The following is a 19,947-nucleotide window of genomic DNA, read 5'->3' as shown; positions in this document are numbered from 1 at the left end:
GCAGGGCAGGGAGGGGGCAGAGGGAGAGGGAGAAGCAGGTTCCCCACTGAGCACAGAGCCCAACACGGGGCTCAATCCGAGGACCCTGGGATCATGACCTGAGCCGAAAGCACACACTTAACTAAGTCACCCAAGTGCTCCCTAGCTCATAGAAAATTACACAAGTGAAAATTTTGTATATAAACATTTGGAAATAAAATTGAATTCAGTTTGAGATCTAAACACTATTTTTTTGGCATTTTTTTTTTTTTTAAGATTTTATTCATTTATTTGACAGACACAGCGAGAGAGAGAACACAAGCAGGGGGAGTGGGAGAGGGAAAAGCAGGCTTCCGCCAAGCAGGGAGCCCGACGTGGGGCTCGATCCCAGCACCCTGGGATCATGACCTGAGCCGAAGGCAGACACTTAACGACTGAGCCACCCAGGTGCCCCTTTTTTGGCAATTCTGCACTATTTTATTACACTAAGAGTTCCAGAAACATAACTACTGAAATGAAAAGAAGAGTATTGTTTTGTTCAAAACTTTACCGGGGTTGCCACTATTTCAGAAAATGATGCCACCAACAATGATGTCACAACAGTACCACTTGTGATATTGGATATAGACCTTCTCGAATCTGTCTCACTGACATTCACAGTAATTATATGTACCTGACTACTTCATTAGGTCTTCTTCTAACAGTCATGACTGAGCATTTATACATATACTGAAATACATGTTATTATACCCTGAATTATATTTTATTTAAGATATTAGATATTTTTGAAACTGTATGTATATGTGGATTATATCATTTTTTATTTTCATTTCAGGAGAGTAAAGGGGCATTATAAAATATTTGTTATAAAAGGGCACTGGCACGTTGGGTGAGGTTAGGGTGCGAGAAATGAAAAGAAAGGTTTCTAGGACTAGGAGGGAGAAGGAGAGGACTTTGGGTCTGACAGGACTGAAAACCACTAATGTCAAGATAAATAATAACATCGTGGTTTACAAAAAGGGCAGGGGCAAAGAGGGCAGGGGCAAAGGAGCATGAGCCTCTCTTTCACTCAGTTTCTAAGTTTCCATACTTCTGAGGAAACATACCTTTACTGTGTGTCAGTTTTTTCCATTTCAGAGAACCCCCACTGTCCTGAACTACCCCACTACCTACTGAAAGTAATTAAAATCCTGGGACCTAAAAGGATCATTAATAAACAGCCACTGCTACCCCAGCTCCCCATGAGCCTTCGGAACCTGCCAGCTTCCACAGAAGTGAGGTCATCTTCACTCTCAGTCCTGATACAGAACTCTGTGGTATATGTCACCCTTCAGCGGCAAGAGAATTTTTCAGAAACACTTACCTCAGTAGTAGTTCCAACGTCAGCAGATGGGCTGCATGTGCTGGTGTCTGGTGGAGCTGTGCCTACACTGCTTCTCACCGGAGAACCCGGGACCAGCCCTGCTGAGGTTTCCGGAAAGGCGGAGGAAGGGCTGAGATTGCCTCTCCTCTGAATCTTATTCCACACCTTATTCATGATCTCAGTTAGCTCATATAAGAGCTGCACCTGAGCAGGAGGGGGAAAAAAAAAAGGGAAAACGAGGCTTTCAACTTCTGGTCACAATTAACTAAATTACTACCTGTGAGAAAATTAAAGCAAGTCAAGGGAAACAAGAATATATGAAACAAAAATCTATTAATGTCCCACTGATCATATTAATCATGATCTATAATCTATGCTATATAATTATTATAAGTAATATAATTATACATATGATCATGAATATTTTATGGTACTATGATTCTGATGAGATACGCAGAGAAAATTCATATAACAAGTTTACAATTTTAGTATTTTATCATGATTTCAATTTGAAGTAGATATAACGAATTGACTCACACTTAAAGTTTGCCACATATTCATACTGTGGTATGAGCAAGTTAGCATTTTTGTGGGAAAATCATGTTAATATGGTAATAATGCTAACAAAACAGCTTATTCTGGGACATTGGATTGCTTTTAATATATGACTAATAGAACAAATACAAAGAAATGCCTCTTACGCAGAGGTCAGTATCAGAATTAGATAGCAAATATATACTAGTAAATATGATTATTTAATTACAGATGAAATAATTACCATTCTTATTTCTAAATTATTTCCACATTTAAATTCTCCTTATTTTTCTGAGGAATGAAACTGAAACAGGATTTCTTGCCCAGCAAAATAAAGTGAAAAAGAATGACATAATATAAAATAGTAAAAGGAACTTGTTACATATGAGACTCTGCTATAGATAAAGAACATAAACTATCCAACCTACTATTCCCCTTGGATTTGTCATTCCAATATTCAGAGAAAAAACTGTTTAACTTGCACATTGTTTGACTAAGTTCTAAGATATTTACATAAGATTTCATAAATAAGCATTAATCATGGAATTTGTATGACAACATATTGCCATATACTGTATAAAACAAGCCCAAGGAAAAAAAATGCAAACAAAATATATAAGCAAATCCACAGCTGGATACCATATTCTCCTTGCCATTAAAAAAAAAAAAGTGAAATTCTCATATTTATAAGAAGTTTCAGCCCCAGGACACATCCAGATGATAAAGCTGGCTTCTTATGTGGGCAGAACAGATGCATAAAAACACTGTTGTCAACCCTTATTTGATATAAAACAGTACTTGGGTTATAGTTTTCTCTTCCTTTTTGTGTGATGAAGACTCAAATCTCAGGTTATAGTTCTTTTTCTGTAAAAAAAAAATAATCTAATGGCTAGAGATCTTACAAAAAATCTCTTAGAAAAATTTTAGTTCAAACTCTTTTGTCCTTCATAATCAAGAATAAGTTCTCGCTAAAAAGAAACAATTTTGTTGCAAACCATATTTTGAAAAAAGATCATTTTACTTTTTCTTAAACAATTAAAACTGACAAATATGGAAAGCATAAGCCAAAGAAAAGAAGCTCTAAATACTTCTATGGGCGTAAAAGAGAACTGATGCTTTTATTGTCACTATTTCTTACTTCCTTTAATGATTACCCTTAAATAATTGTGTAGGAAAGTCACTAAGTACGTTGTGTAGTTAACGCACCAAGCAAACAGGTAAACTTTAAACATATTTTTATTTTCAAAGGAGAAAGTTGCTATCACAGAATTCAGACTTGCCAAATTCAGAGGTTTTTAAAAAAATTAAAAATTTAAAGATAAATGTTCCACTCTTATCCTCCAAGCTATACTGAAAACTATGCCAATTCAAGCCACAATGAGCTACCATTACCCACCTATTAAAATGGCTAACTTTAAAAAGCCTAGCCATGCCAGTATTGGCAAAGATGCAGAACAACTGAAACTCTCATTTACTGCTGATGGGAATGCAAAATGTAGAATATAGTTTGGTGAATTCTGAAAAAGGCATACACCCACCATATAACCCAGCCATTTCACTCCTAAGTGTTTTCCCAAGAAAAACAAAAATCTATGTCTGCACAAAGACCTGAATACAGATGTTCATAGCATTTTTTTCTGTAGTAATCTACAACTGAAAAAAACCAAATGTTCACCAATAAGTAGATAAACAAAATGCAGTATACCCATACAAGAGAATGCTATCTATCAATAAAAAACAAATCAATATGGATTCATGAAAAACATGGCTTAATCTCAAAATAATTGTGCTGAATGAAAGAAGCTAGGCAAAAAAAATTTTTTAAAAAAAAAAAAAGGAGAGTTAGAGAAACAGAATACAACTGTTATGATTCTATCTATACAGTATCTCAGCGAATGACAATTAATCCATAACGAAAGAATCAGTAGTTGCCTGGAATGGGGGAAGAAGTGTAATGGAGGATAACAAAGTAGCATAAAGAAACTTTTGAGGATGATGGATGGATGCATTGTCTTGATTCTGAGAATGGTTTCATGTGTCAAATCTTATAGCATTAGAGAATTTAAACATGTGCAGTTTATTGTATGTAAGAATATCCCAATAAAACTTTAAAAATCTCTAAAAAATGAGCACCATGTGAGGAGGTTTTATGTATATTTCTGAAGGTGACTGAATATCAACAATACCTTGTGTATCAAAAACTCACTGAATATTGAAAATGTAATATTTTACTGTTTAAAAATTAATTTCATATACACTTTCTCATTTAATCTATAACCAATCATAAAGGAGACTTAACTGGACTGGAGAGGCTGTGCTAATTCTCAAGGGGATACATTCCTGAAGGATAGATGCAATTTAAGTGGATGCAAAAGGCCATTCCAGTCATAAGACTAGCAAGAGCAATAGCCCAGGGCAGGAAATGATATAGGGGCAACGAAAAGTTCCATCCAGTTAGGCAGGAAGAACTTGCTTTGCAGGGTATTAGGAGAGAGAGTCAGATAGAAGAGTAACCATAAAGATAGAAGAAGAAAACCATGGATACACAATTTCAATGGAAACCAAGCAGGGATGGAATTTCAACAAATTGGTGTTCATGGTGAACACCAAAGAGCTCTAAGTGAATACAAACTTAAAAAGGCTAGCTCATCTGGCATGCAGGTTGTCACTAATCATTAGAACTCAGTTTCAAAAAAAAAAAAAAAAAAAAAGAGTTTTTGCCAAATTTAAAAGCCTTTTCATATAAAGCATAGCCCTTGCCCAGTCTAATTTTGCTTAAAGGTAAAAATGAAAATCAGGGGCTCAGAAAAATTAAAAATGAGTGGTACTAGAATACAAATCCAGTTTTGTCTAAATCCAATGCTGTGTTCCTAGACAGTGATGTCAAATTCCACTGCCTTTCTGAAAACTAAACATAATTTTATAGCAATAAAAACTATGAATAAACAGGATAAAAAGCATAAATCCATTCTTTCTCTAGTTCCACATACTTACAACCCCAAAATGCAAATATGGTTTTATGTTCCTAGAAATGCCTTTATAAGAAAACAAAATATATCTATTTATTGGCTAAAGGAAAATTGAAATTTATTATATTAAAAATAGGATTCTACAGGGTCTCTTAATTTTAGAATAAATACAATTTTTAAGGTCAAAGAGACTTTAAAGAGAATTGGGTAACTTCGGTAAAACAGTTAAGTTAAAGGGAAGGGATAATGAAAATCACCCTTAGAAACAAAAACTCTGAATATTCAACTGGGTTAAATATTTATACTAAGGCACTTGAATGGCAGTCAGTTCTAGGAACTGACTTAGTAGCTTAGTTCACCATAGTTGATACACAGACCTACAATAATGTCTAACATGACAATGAATTTGTTCTGGGCATGCCTTATATGCAGAGCTTGCCCTTTATTTTAAATTTATAAACTACTTGAAGATTTTGTATCTAAGCAATAGTGAATCAAATTAATTAATATACCAGTATCAAAACTTCTGATATTACTCTAATGGATAAACAAAAAAATGGTATTTATGAAGGAATTATTTCCTTAATGGAATCAAGAATCTTATGTACTGGCTACAAATCAATACTCTGCAAAGCTTCTGATAACACATGCAAAATTTGGTGGGTATATACAATGTTTTAGGGAACAGGTTCACAGCTTTTATCAGATTCTCAAGGAAGTCCATGGCACAGAAAAGAACAAGAAGCACTGTCATTCACAAAAACAAAAACAAAACAGATGGATTAGTGAGAAACCATTAACAACAACAACAACAAAAAGGTTATTTTGAGTCATTAATCTTAAAAACAAGTGATAAATTTTAGGATGCCTGTGAATGTATTTTAGGGGCTCACGATATTCTTTATAAGGTAGGATACCCAGAAAATAAAAACCGACCTACAGATATATTTCATCAAGAAAGATTAAACATTTTTGGTACAAGATGCCATAAAGGTAATTAGCTGTGTTACAAATACAAGGTTTGTATTTATAGAGCCTAAGGGAAGCTCTTCAAATTGCTAAGAAATTTAATAGAAAAATTGGGTAAATGATATAAATGATCAATTCATAAAACAAATTCATTGGCCAATAAACATTCAAAAACTGTTCAGCCTTATTAATAATCAGGAAAATACAAATGTATGTAAATAATATGAATTGTCAATTCACAAATGCAACGGCCAATAATCATTTAAAAAGATGCTCGAAAATCTGGTTTCATTTCCCTTCAGCCTGAGAGACTTCCTTTAGGATATCTTATAGTGCAGTACTACTGGTGATAGATTCCTTTATGTGAAAATGTCTTTATTTGGTCTTTATTCATAAACATGTATTTTTTTTTAATTTAGAATTTTGTGTTGAGAGGCTATTTTTTTTTCTCTCACAATTTAAAGGTGTTGCTCTTCTGACCTTTACACTCAGAAGAAGTAAGCTAACAATCAAATCTTGGTTCTCTTGTACGTAATGCGTTATTTTTCTCATAATACTTTCAAGATTTGCTCTTTATCTGTGGCTTTCAACAGTTGCATTAAAATGCGTGTAGGCATGGCCTTCTTCATGTTGTATGGGCCAAGAGCAGGCCACCCCACAATGGGCCACTGTGACATGAAGATTATATCGAATTAAAAAACAATAAAAAAATGGGGCTCCTTGGTGGCTCAGATGGTTAAGTGTCTGCCTTCAGCTCAGGTCATGATTCCAGGGTCCTGGGATGGAGCCCCGCATCGGGCTCCTTGCTCAGCGAGGAGCCTGCTTCTCCCTCCGCCTGGCGCTCCCCCTGCTTGTACTCTCCCTTTCCCTCTCTCTGGCAAATAAGTAAATCTTTAAAAACAAACAAACAAAACAAAACCCAGCAGATTCAGGAAAAGCTCTTTACCTCCCCCAACAACTGCATCAAAGAATTTAGGTGGAGGACCTGCTTCAGGAAGAGAACTATGACCACAAAGAACTACAATATGCTATGAAGGAGGTGTGGTAGATAGGGAGGAACGTAGCAAGGCCTGTTTGATCAAATTCCTCTATGTCCCATTATTTCTGAGTGGCCCAGCAAACATTAACTTACTAAACATTTATTCTTTTTCATCTTCCTGTAAATTGTATTCCTTTCCTCTCAAGTCCCAGACCCCTATCCCTTCTCCTTAGTCCAAGATGACATCCATATATACCTAATTTTGCCTATCTTTGGAATTTCCATTTCTTGTGGATTCCCCACACGTTATTTTTGTTATTGTTTCAAGTTTTTATTTTATTATTTATTAAAGATTTTATTTACTTATTTGACAGAGACACAGTGAGAGAGGGAACACAAGCAGGGGGAGTGGGAGAGGGAGAAGCAGGCTTCCTGCGGAGCAGGGAGCCCGATGCGGGGCTCGATCCCAGGACCCCAGGATCATGACCTGAGCCCAAGGCAGATGCTTAATGACTGAGCCACCCAGGCGCCTCTCAAGTTTTTATTTAAATTCGAGTTAGTTAACATATAGGGTAATACTGGTTTCAGGAACAGATTTTAATGATTCATCACTTACATATAACACCCAGTGCTCATTATAACAAGTGCCTGCCTTAATGTCCATCACCCATTTGGCTCATCCCCCACACACTCCCTCCATCAACAGTTTGTTCTCTATAGTTAAAAGTCTCTTATGGTTTGCCTCCCTCTTTTCCCCCCCACCTGCCCCTATGCTCATCTGTTTTGTTTCTTTAATTCCACATATGAGTGAAATCATATGGTATTTGTCTTTCTCTGACTGACTTAATTCACTTAGCATAATAGACTCTATCTCCATCTGCGTCATTGCAAATGGCAAGATTTCATTCTTTTTGATGGCTGAGTATTATTCCATTGTATGTATGTATGTGTATGCCTATGTTCTCCTCTAGGATTTTGATGGTTTCCTGTCTCACATTTAGGTCTTTCAACCCATGCACATGCTATTAAATTTGATTTTCTGTTAATTTGTCTGATGTCAATTTGATTCTTAATTCACCTAGAAGGACCTTGAAGAGACCGAATATTCTCCCTCCTCGACAGTGTGTTTATCTTATTCATCTTCATTTTCCTCATTTCTGGATTAGGTATGTAGTACTGGACTTGCAGTACTCAGTAAATATTTTTCTACACATGGGGAAAAAAAAAATCAAATCATCTCTTGTAACTTTGACAGTATCCAGAGGGAGTCTGGAAGACTATACTAAAGCAACCCCTCACAAGAAAGCAGTTTACTTGGAGTCTCTCTCTCTCTTTTTTTTTTTAAGTAGGTTCCACGTCCAGCACGGAGCCCAACATAGGGGTTGAACTAACAACCATGAGACAAGACCTGAGCCAAAATCAAGGGTTCAACACTCAACCAACTGGGCCACCCAGGTGCCCCTGGAGTCTCATTTTTAATCATTAAAATTTAGGCTAACCTGGCACACAAGGATATAAAATAGTATTAACTCTTTACCAAATCTTTGAGTACACAATGATTCTTCAAAGTGTTTTGTGGCTTCCTAGCCCTTCGGGAACACTGCTAAATTCCACCAGGATATTTATAACAATCTACAAAGAGGGTCTCACATTTTATATCAGAGTCAATCTAAACTAACAAAATGGCATTCATATAGCATTTCAGAGTTCATAAGGTGTTTTCACAACATTTCATAAATATCTCACATAAACTTCCCGACAATCCTGTGATCAACTTTGGTTATAGAAGCTGGTAATAATCAAACAGAAGTTGGTTTATAATGACTTATGAAGAAGACAAAATTGGAATTAAATGAATAGATAAAAATTATTACATTTTGGGTAAAGGGATTCTTGAGGCATGAGGTTCATTCAGCCTCGGTTTATTTCTCAAAAATAAAAGGTCTTGGTATTTGGGGAGCAGCAGCAAGGAGGCTCTGGGAGCCAGGTGATGGAGGTAAAGACAAAAGAAGGAAGGAGACATGAGAAGGAAACACCAGACCAAAACTAAGCTCTATCTAGGTGATGACTTTGTTTAGAACCAGTTTATAAAAACAACAACAAAACCTGAGCTCGATTCCAAACGAAGTGGATGTCCACTAGCTCTAGGCTTGAGCCACATTACATTTAATTTACATTTAATTCACATTACACTACATTTAATAAGATTCCACAGAAATTGTGATACTACTGAGTATCTCAAAGTAAAAGAAAATTTTTTAAAAAGATGTCCTACGGTGAGCGCTGTAAAACTGTTGAATCACAGACCTGTACCGCTGAAACAAATAATACATTATATGTTAAAAAAAAAAAGAAGATAGCAAGAAGGGAAAAATGAAGGGGGGGAAATCGGAGGGGGAGACAAACCATGAGAGACTGTGGACTCTGAGAAACAAACTGAGGGTTCTAGAGGGGAGAGGGTTGGGGGGGATGGGCTAGCCTGGTGATGGGTATTAAAGAGGGCATGTATTGAATGGAGCACTGGGTGTTATACGCAAACAATGAATCATGGAACACTACATCAAAAACTAATAATGTAATGTATGGTGATTAACATAATAAAATTAAAGAAAATAGATTAATAGTGGCTTCCCAGGTTAAACAATAATGGTAATATAATTTATTCTCAGCTAGGACAGCTATGGATATCCAGAACATGTAGAGTAGGACAATCCTCTCAAGGCTAAAATGACATTCATAAGTTCCTAAAATAGAAGGTCTCTGGTGGACGACTCCAGGTAACAGTTAGCTATCATATAAGGATTAACCTACTACTAAATATAAACTATGAATATAAAAAATTTTTCTATTTTCTCCAGAAGTTTCTTCACTTGGCATAGTGATTAATATTCTTCCACAATGTTGCATTTTATCAATAATTGCCTGAGTAGTATTATATTGTATGGATAGGCCATAATGTGTTTAATTATTCATCTATTGATGAACATTTGGGTTGTGTTCAGTTTTAGCCTATACAATAAAGCTGCCAAATACATCTGTGTAGAAGTCTCTGCATGGACATACATTTTTGTTTCTCTGAGGAAAAAACTTAGGGAGGAATGACTAGGTCATATGCTAAGTGCACGTTATTCTTTTTTCAGGAATTTCCAAGTTGTTTCCAAAGTTGTGTAATTTTCACATTCCCAGCTACAGAATACAAAGAGTTCTAGATGGTTCACAATGCTCATTGTTTTTATTTTAGCCAATCTAATCAGTGTATAGTGGACTGTCTTCATGTTTTATTTTGTTTTTCCCTGATGAATAATGATGATGAGCACCTTTTCATGTGCTTACTGACCAGTAACATCCTCATTGGTAAATGTTTGTTCAAATCTTAGCCCTGGTCTTTGTCTTCATTTTATTTTTTTTAACTGTTCTTTGTCGTCATGTTATCAAGTAGAAAGCATTCTTTAAATATTCTAGATAACAGACTCTTGATTTCAGCTCAGGTCTTGATCTTGGGTTTGTGGGATCGAGCCCTGCAACAAGATCCCTGCTCAGCGGAGAGTGGGCTTGAGATTCTTTCCCTCTCCCTCTGCCTCTCCTGCCCCACACACGTGCTCTAATAAATTAAAACTGTATTAAATAAACCTTTCTCCTAGTGTATGGTTTTCTGCTATCTTACTATGTCTTTCAAAGAGAAAATGTTTTTAAACTTGATTATACCCAATATCAAGATCAATTTGGGGAGAGCTGCCATTTGAACAATATTGACTCATCCAATCTATGAACATGTATATCTCTCCAGTTAGGTTCTTTAAATTCTCCCAGCAATGATTTCTGGTTTTCAAGGTACAGGTCTTGGACATCTTTAGTTAGATACATTTGTTTATGTTTCTGGGGACCTTATATAAATGGAATGGGTTCATTCCATTTTCCAATTGTTTCCTGCTACTATATGAAAATACAATTGATTTTTATTCATTACTCTTGTCTCCTGCAACCTTGATAATTTTATTAACTCCAGTAATAGGTTGGTAATTCCTCTAGGATTTTCTATAAAACATTTTATCATAAACAAATAGATCTTTACTTCTTTCCTTATCTTTATGCCTTTTAATTTCCTTTGTTTGGTTTATTGGAATGGCTAGGACATCCAATATGATACAGAGCAAGTAGTAAAAGCAGGCGTTTTGGGCTTTTTTCATATTTTAGTGGAAAACAATTCAGTATGATATTAAGTATGATATTTCATTTCCTACATATATCCTTTATCAGTTCTGAAAAATTCTCTAAAATTTGTAATTTGCTAAGAGTTTTTATCATGAATGGGTGGTTAAATTTTATCAGATGTTTTACCTGCATCTATGGAAATTATCATAGGATTTTTCTCACCTCTTTTACTGATATGGTGAATTCTACCAAATGATTTTTGAATATTAAACCAAACTTGAATTTCTAAGATGAATCCTACTTTATCACCATTTATTAACTTTTTTATGTACTGCTATATTGATTTGCTAATATTTGATTAAGAATTTTTACATCTATTTTCATGAGGGATATTGATTTCTAATTCCTTCTTTTGTAAAGTCTTTTTCAGAATTTGGTAATAGGTTACTGGCTTCATAAAACAATCTGGGAAGAAATCCTTCATTCTCTATCTCTGGAAAAAAAAATTTGTGAAAATTTCCTATATTTTTCCCTTGAATATTTGATAAAATTCATCCACTGGGGCCTGAACTTTTTTTTAAAACTTATTTTGATAGCATATTTAATTTCTTTTATAGATATAAAAGGATATTCAGATCTTCTACTCTGTATCATTTTTTGTGAAGTTATTTTACAGTAAAAATTTCTATTTCATCTAAATTGTTACACTTGCATCATTCTTCCCCTCCCGCTACCTTCTTATTCTTCTTCTTCTTTTTTCTTAACATATATTGCATTATTTGTTTCAGAGGTACAGATCTGTGATTCAACAGTCTCACACAATTCACAGCGCTCACCAGAGCACATGCCCTCCCCAGTGTCTATCACCCAGTCACCCCATCCCTCCCACCCCACCCCCCACTCCAGCAACCCTCAGTTTGTTTCCTGCAATTAAGAATTCCTCATATCAGTGAGATCATATGATACATGTCTTTCTCTGTTTGACTTATTTCACTCAACATAATACCCTCCAGTTCCATCCACGTCGTTGCAAATGGCAAGATCTCATTCCTTTTGATGGCTGCATAATATTCCATTGTATATATATACCACATCTTCTTTATCCATTCATCTGTCGATGGACATCTTGGCTCTTTCCACAGTTTGGCTATTGTGGACATTGCTGCTATAAACATCGGGGTGCACGTACCCTTTCGGATCCCTACTTTTGTATCTTTGGGGTAAATACCCAGTAGTGCAATTGCTGGATCATATGGTAGCTCTATTTTCAACTTTTTGAGGAACCTCCATACTGTTTTCCAGAGTGGCTGCACCAGCTTGCATTCCCACCAACAGTGTAGGAGGGTTCCCCTTTCTCCGCATCCCCGCCAACATCTGTCGTTTCCTGACTTGTTAATTTTAGCCATTCTGACTGGTGCAAAGAAGACATCCAAATGGCCAACAGACACACGAAAAAGTGCTCAATATTGCTCGGCATCAGGGAAATCCAAATAAAAACCTCAATGAGATACCACCTCACACTGGCCTTTTACTTCTTTTGGGTTTATCTTGTTCTTAGTTTTCTAGAGTGGAACCTTAAGTGAATGACTTAAGATCTTTCTTCCTTTCTAATGTAAATATTTAAAATTATGTTTTTCCTCTTAAGACTACTTTACTATATCCACTTTTTTTATTATCATTCAACCAAAACATTTTCTTATGTCCAAGTGATTTTGTCTTTGATTCATAGATTATTTAGAAGGATGTTTACTGTCTAGATATATAGTTTTTTTTATAGTTTATTACTTATTTCTAATACATTTTGACTATAATTAGATAATATACTTTAATCTCGTAAACAAAATCAGACAACGTACACCTGAAAAAAATGTGTAGTCCATATTTTTTAGATATGGTGTTCTATGAATGTCAAATGGATCAAGGTGAGTTTGTAGTATTTTTCATTCTTCTAGGTCTCCAATTATTTATTTTTATCTGGTTGCTTTATCAATCGCTGAGAAAGGTGTTATAAAACTTCCCTATTATGTCTGTGGTATTTATTTTTCATCTAGTTGCTTTATAATTGCTGAGATTGTAAAAAGTTCCCACTATGCAGCACGGAATAGAATCATCTGTTTTTCTCCTTTAATTCTACCCATTTTTGTTTCATGTCATTATTTATCTCTGCTAATACCCTTTTCCCTTTTGTTTATTTGATATTAAAATAAGCAAGTCCAGCCGTCCTATGCTGTTTGTATGGTATACTGTTCCTATGCATTTATTTATATTATATCTATTTCTTTATGTTTCAAATGCTTCTCTTTTAAGCAATATATAGTAGAGTCTTGCTCTATAAATCTTTGCCTTTTTTTAATTTAAAAAAATTTTTTTTAAAGATTTTATTTGTTTATTTGAGAGAGAGAGAATGAGAGAGGGCATATGAGAGTGGGGAGGGTCAGAGGGAGAAGCAGACTCCCTGCCGAGCAGGGAGCCCAACGTGGGACTCGATCCAGGGACTCCAGGATCATGACCTGAGCCGAAGGCAGTCGCTTAACCACTGAGCCACCCAGGTGCCCTAAATCTTTGCCTTTTAATAGGAATAGCTGGACCAGAGGTCAGCAAACTTTCCCTTAAAGGGTCAGATAGTAAACATTCTAGGCTTTGTGAGCCATACTGTTTAAGCAACCTCAGACAAAATGTAAAAACTGAGTTTTTGTCCTGCAGGCTTTTGTTTGCTAACTCATGGTCTAAAGACTCTTGGTTAACATCATTAACATTTAACATTGTTGGTGAGAATAGCTCAGCTCTACCATTTTATTTATTTATTTATTTTTGTTACAAGTTTTTATTTAAATACTAGTTAGTTAACATACAGGGTAATATTGGTTTAGGGAGAATTTAGTGATTCATCACTTACATAGAACACCCAGTGCTCCTCACAACTAGTACCCTCCTTAATACCCATCCCCCATTTAGCCCATCCCCCACCCACCTCGCTCCATTAATCTTCTTTGTTCTCTACAGTTAAGAGTCTCTTATGGTTTGCCTCCCTCTCTTTTTTTTTCCCCCTTCCCCTATGCTCACCTGTTTTGTTTCTTAAATTCCACATATAAGTGAAATCATATGGTATGTCTTTCTCTGACTTATTTCGCTTAGCATAAGAGACTCTAGCTCCATCCACGTCATTGCAAATGGCAAGATTTCATTTTTGTTTCTACCCTGTTTTTAAACTCTGTTACCATTTCTTGACTTCTTTAGATCATTTGAATATTTTTTGGCATTCCATTTTAATACATTTGTCGGCTTTTTGGCCATATCTCTTTGTATTTTTGCGTTTTATTTTTAGTAGTTATTTCAGAAGAATAATATATGTTGAAAAACTTTCAAAGTCTAGTTAGGAGTTTACACTGTACCACTTCACATGATATTCAGAAATCTGGCAGCCATTAGGTCCCTTTAATCCTCCATTAACCAGATAGGGAGAAGAGAAGAAAGGAGGATGGTATCAGTAAGGAGGCTCTATGAAATATGAAAGAACATTTGAACCCACTTTAAAAAAACACACTCTAAAAACTGGCCTAATTAGTGGCTTGTAACCACTAATGCTGAGATAAACATAGATTTATCAGTATTGACCTGTTGGATCCAATGCCTCCCTAAAAAGAATTGTTTTAAAATATAATTTCAAATAGTATTCAACACTGAAAATCTATGTAGAAAGTATACCACAGTCTGCTTAAGGTTAAAGAAACAAGTTAACTACATGCAATTAATAATTTATATAAATCCAGGAAACTGAAATTCATATTAAATTGTAACAATACAGAATTCAACATATTTGGCTTATATCAACTGAAATGTTATGGGATTAGCAAAATATATTTCTTAAGTAGTAAACAGTGCTTTTTTTTTAATATTACGTGTAGAGCAAAAGAAGTTCTGAGTGAGAATCTGGCTGAAAATTATATTTGATCCATTCAAAGGCTCTTCCAGTGTGATAATAAAGTAGTCCTTCAGTGTTTAAACACTTTACATCCGCAACTGATTTCATTCTTTCAGCCAAAGGATGCATTTATGCTGCCACCATTACATTTTCAGAAGAGTTTAAGTTACAAAACTTGAGAGAGCTTCAAAGCAATACTTAATCTAACCATTCTGATCTTGATGGCTCTGTTAAAAATAATTTAGGACACTAAACAGAAGAGAAACCCTTTACAAAATTGATAACAATTGTTCTTAAATCACATTATTTTAAATTTCCTTTCATAAATCAACTATACTAACCTGAGGGTTCGAGCATTTTATCTGAAGTGACTCTAGGTCAACATGGAGACAGACAACAAATGAATGCCTTGTATCAGGTCCTGTAGCAAGTAGTTTTTGAGATGTAACAGCTAGAGTAGAGGTACAACCCATAGGTTCCACTAGGCAAAGTGTCACTTGTTTTCCGAAAAGGGTATACATGCTGAAATGATGCAAGTTGATAGTCCAAGGAAAAGCATTACCTGGTAACAAGGACAAAGGGGGTAGAGAAGCACACGTATAAAAATATAGTTGTCACTTGACAATAAGTTGTCTATCATCTATTTTTGAAATAGAAAACATTTAATACAGCATCAAAAAAGCGACTATACCAGAGACCAATGTGCTAAACAATTTATATGCTGTTTAAAAGTAATTCTGACAAATGTTTATATTTGTATTTATTATAGTATACTACATATCAATAATCCTATACATCATAAAACATAAAGAAATAACATACTACTACAGCAATAATTATATACATTATGAAACATACAGAAATAGAACGTAAGGAAATGAGAGAGATAAATAGAAGTTCTAACTTCCTCTTCCTTCACCCTGGTGGGCTGCATTGTGCAACTGCTGGGGATGTATTCATTATACCTTGGAGATCACAGATCTAGCTGAGGAATAAGAGATGAAAAGAATAAATAATCTATTATCGTTTATTGGACTGCCTGCATCAAAATCACGTGGGTGCTTATATAAACCATAGATTCTTGGTTTCTAATTCAGACCTTCTTAAGAATGCATCTTAAGATGCATTTTGGTATCTTCCGCTGGTGATTCTTATGTATGTTATTTTGAAATAAAATATACTTGATAAAAAATAAGCACTCATAAATATCAGGAGTAAAAACAAAATTCCTTTCCTTCTTTTATACTTTCTTTTATTTATGTATCAGAGATTAATTCATTAATATAAATTATGAGATAAAACTATTTTTTAATGCAGCTATAAATAAAGTGCTTTGTGAAATGATTTTTTCAAATATACTCAGCATTGGAATATTTATCAACATTTATTCTTGAGCTGCCAACTAATGCAAAATAGGTTCCTATGACTTGCAGTTTTGACTTTGCAATTCTACTAGCACCTGTAAGAATAGATATTATAGACATCTTTATGAGGAGCTAAATAATTTTTAAGCAAATTGAAAATACTTATTTTCTAAATAAAGAGGTACTAGTACCTCACTGCAAATAAATTAGAAAATATGATATATAAAGAATAATCAAAACCAGTCCTCAACAAACTAGAAAATATAAGAAGAAAAAACTTGTCAAAATGGGAGGTACTGATAATCACTGAAGATAAATTAGAAAATATAAAAAGAAAAATCAAAACTAGTCAAAACCCTGCCACTCCCAGTAATAACTATTAACATAACTAATATTTCCTTCAAGTCTTTTATTTCCCTACATTGTGCTGGATATGCCCACACAGTTAGAAGCAGGGTCACAGTGTAAATACCAAGTGAATTACAAACTGGATCATACTATATGTTTATACATACACATACATTATATATGGAATATAAGTAATAATTTGAACTATGGTGATATTAAGTAGATGCTACAAGGTAGGTTCTTATAAGTATGAATACTCAAAATGTCTTGACCAAATATAGTTCATAAGATTAAAATTAGTCTCTTTGAAATTGAGACTTGGATACTAGAATGAATCTAGCTACATAGTAGGCCACAATAACTTGACTGGAAACAATGAAAACTGCATAATAGTATGTGGTCAGCACTGTGGCACTCTGCCTGTCTTAAGATTTAAAATATTTGCCCCCAAGAAAGAATGACAAACATTAAATCATCTGTAACTAATTCTAAAATTTTTTTAAAACCTACTCAAAGTTCCATGCTATTTTACAAAATAAACTCTTTGCCAAATGCCTTAAAATATTCTGGAATGATTTCAGGTTACATATTTTAAAACTAGTAGTGAGCTATATATAGTTTTTCAAATTTTATGTTATCCAAGAAATGCTAAATTGTGGGTATGTTGAATGAAGAGCACCAAATTTGAATTTGTTAAATTAAAAATAAAATCCCAAATGACATTTGTACTATCTCAGGTGTGTCTCTGCTTCTCCTTTGGAATGAGACCAATAAATTGAAATCCATTTTATCATATTCTAAGTCTTAAACAGAACCTTTTAAAACAATACTTTACACCCATTTATTTAGTCTGCAGATTGTCTTTTAAGAAAAAGCACACTCTACATGTAATGACAAAAATTCCCACAATTAATCATTGTGAAATAAATTATCAAAACACAGCAAATCATTAGCTGCACAAGTATTCCTTTCACATACATGTACACACAAAATAAAAACACCTTACCTATTTATAACACTGGGAATATAATATTCTAGAGGCTCCCTAAAAGATGTTCAGACGTCCGTGGCAGGCCAGAACCACGACCTATTCTGAGACTTTCAAGACCAGTATTTTATACTTTAATTGTAAAGTTCTAATGCTGTAACATGTTTTATTTTAGATAAACTATTGTTGGCAAAATTCAGAAATTTTCAAAGTATCTAAAGAACAAGAAAAATGAAAAACAAAGAAAACTTATAATTCCATTTCTGTGTAAATTTGTGAAAACTCTATTATTGACAGAGAAAAAGATACCCAATAAAGTAATTATCATGAAAATGACAAACACACACTGTTTTAATTCAGATTAAATAATTTGGAAGAGCATGAATATGACTGAGCTGTGGGGAAAAATAAATATATAAAGAAAACTCAGTAAGACCAGGCGCTACATGTATCAAAAATGAGGAAGAGAGCACTGGAGTTTATTAGATAATATTAATTTACAACCGAGAAAAATTTTAGAAAGTATACACGGTGGATTTCCTTACATTGTATGACATGTTGCTGATTTTGCATGATACCAGAAGCAGAATATAAAAAACTGCTTTAGATAACAAAGAAAATTATATATGTATTATACAACCAAACACTCAAAAATTTTATTATCAATGTTGGGGTCAGTGAACAGTGACTAATTACTAGACCCTCATCATACAAATTTAATTTATGATCTTGAATCTTGGTGGATAATGATTAATATTTTGGAAAGGGAATCAGTTTTTCCCTTTCTAAAGATACTCTACTAGACTACAGGAAAAAGTATATACACTTGGGGCCAAAGTGAATCACTTTACAAACTTCAATGTGGCAAATAAGAAAGTAGGTCAACATTGGAGATATTCTCATTTTTCTTTGCTTTCTTAACTTTAGTCATTGTCTTCAGAAACAAAAAAGTATCTTCTAATTTTTTCCATTATGTTCCACAATCCAGTATGACTCAGGCAGTTTTTTATTTCAAATATGAACTGGTATAACAGAAATATTTTACTATCTACAGTGAGGTTAATACTTTGGAGACAGATATATTATATTCTGCAAATATAAATGAGCCAAAACTGCGAACACTGTTTTCCCAAACTACTTAGCACTTAATTGATTTAAGACAGTTAAGGTAAAGGGTTCTTTAATTCTATGTGATGTTAATTTAAGTAATGGGTACTTTCAAGGAATGAGGCATTAAAAATAATATGAATATAACCAATTTTCCTGGCAGAGAGCAGCCAAAATGCCTAGAAGAGAGGTAAATGAAAATGAGTAACCTATAGATTTATTTGCTCTGCAACCAAAATTCTCCATTTTGGAACAATATTAAAAACACAAATAATTGGCAATTAAAAACGGGGAGAGGATGCAGCAACTTCTTCCTAGAAACATCACCAAAGGCAAGGGAAGCAAGGGCAAAAATGAATTATTGGGACTTCATCAAGATAAAAAGCTTTTGCAAAGCAAAAGAAAACAGTCAACAAAACCAAAAGACAACCGACAGAATGGGAGAAGATATTTGCAAATGACATATCAGATAAAGGGCTAGTATCCAAAATCTATAAAGAATTTATCAAACTCAACACCCAAAGAACAGATGATCCAATCAAGAAATGGGCAGAAGACATGAAATGGGCAGAAGACATGAACAGACATTTTTCCAAAGAAGACATCCAAATGGCCAACAGACACATGAAAAAGTGTTCAACATCGCTCAGCATCAGGGAAATCCAAATCAAAACTTCAATGAGATACCACCTCACACCAGTCAGAATGGCTAAAATTAACAAGTCAGGAAACGACAGAAGTTGGCAAGGATGAGGAGAAAGGGGAACCCTCCTACACTGTTGGTGGGAATGTAAGCTGGTGCAGCCACTCTGGAAAACAGTATGGAGGTTCCTCAAAAAGTTGAAAATAGAGCTACCGTACGACCCAGCAATTGCACTATCGGGTATTTACCCCAAAGATACAAATGTAGTGATCCAAAGGAGTATGTGCACCCCAATGTATATATCAGCAATGTCCACAACAGCCAAACTATGGAAAGAACCAAGATGTCCATCGATAGATGAATGGATAAAGAAGATGTGGTGTATATATATATATATACAATGGAATATTATGCAGCCACCAAAAAAAAAAAAGAAATCTTGCCATTTGCAACGATGTGGTTGGAACTGGAGGGTATTATGCTAAGCGAAATAAGTCAATCAGAGAAAGACATGTATCATATGATCTCACTGATATGAGGAATTCTTAATCTCAGGAAACAAACTGGGGGTTGCTGGAGTGAAGGGGGGTGGGAGGGATGGGGTGGCTGGGTGACAGACATTGGGGAGGG

At 34.6% G+C, this 19,947-nt stretch overlaps 1 protein-coding gene across 2 annotated transcripts in view; it reads right to left on the bottom strand.

Annotated features, from left to right (window-relative positions):
- Positions 1–19,947, bottom strand: part of VPS13B (vacuolar protein sorting 13 homolog B) — a 762,353-nt gene that overhangs the window by 354,351 nt on the left and 388,055 nt on the right. For both annotated transcript variants that reach the window (XM_021688693.1, XM_021688692.1), the window contains 2 exons: positions 15,209–15,429; positions 1,343–1,546 (listed from right to left, as the gene is read on the bottom strand). In XM_021688693.1, coding sequence (XP_021544368.1) covers positions 1,343–1,546; positions 15,209–15,429 — 425 coding nt within the window. The remainder of the gene's footprint in view (positions 1–1,342; positions 1,547–15,208; positions 15,430–19,947) is intronic.

The sequence above is a fragment of the Neomonachus schauinslandi genome, chromosome 4 (assembly GCF_002201575.2).
Source record: "Neomonachus schauinslandi chromosome 4, ASM220157v2, whole genome shotgun sequence".
NCBI lineage: Eukaryota > Metazoa > Chordata > Mammalia > Carnivora > Phocidae > Neomonachus > Neomonachus schauinslandi.
This window is presented reverse-complemented; position numbering and strand designations above follow the sequence as displayed.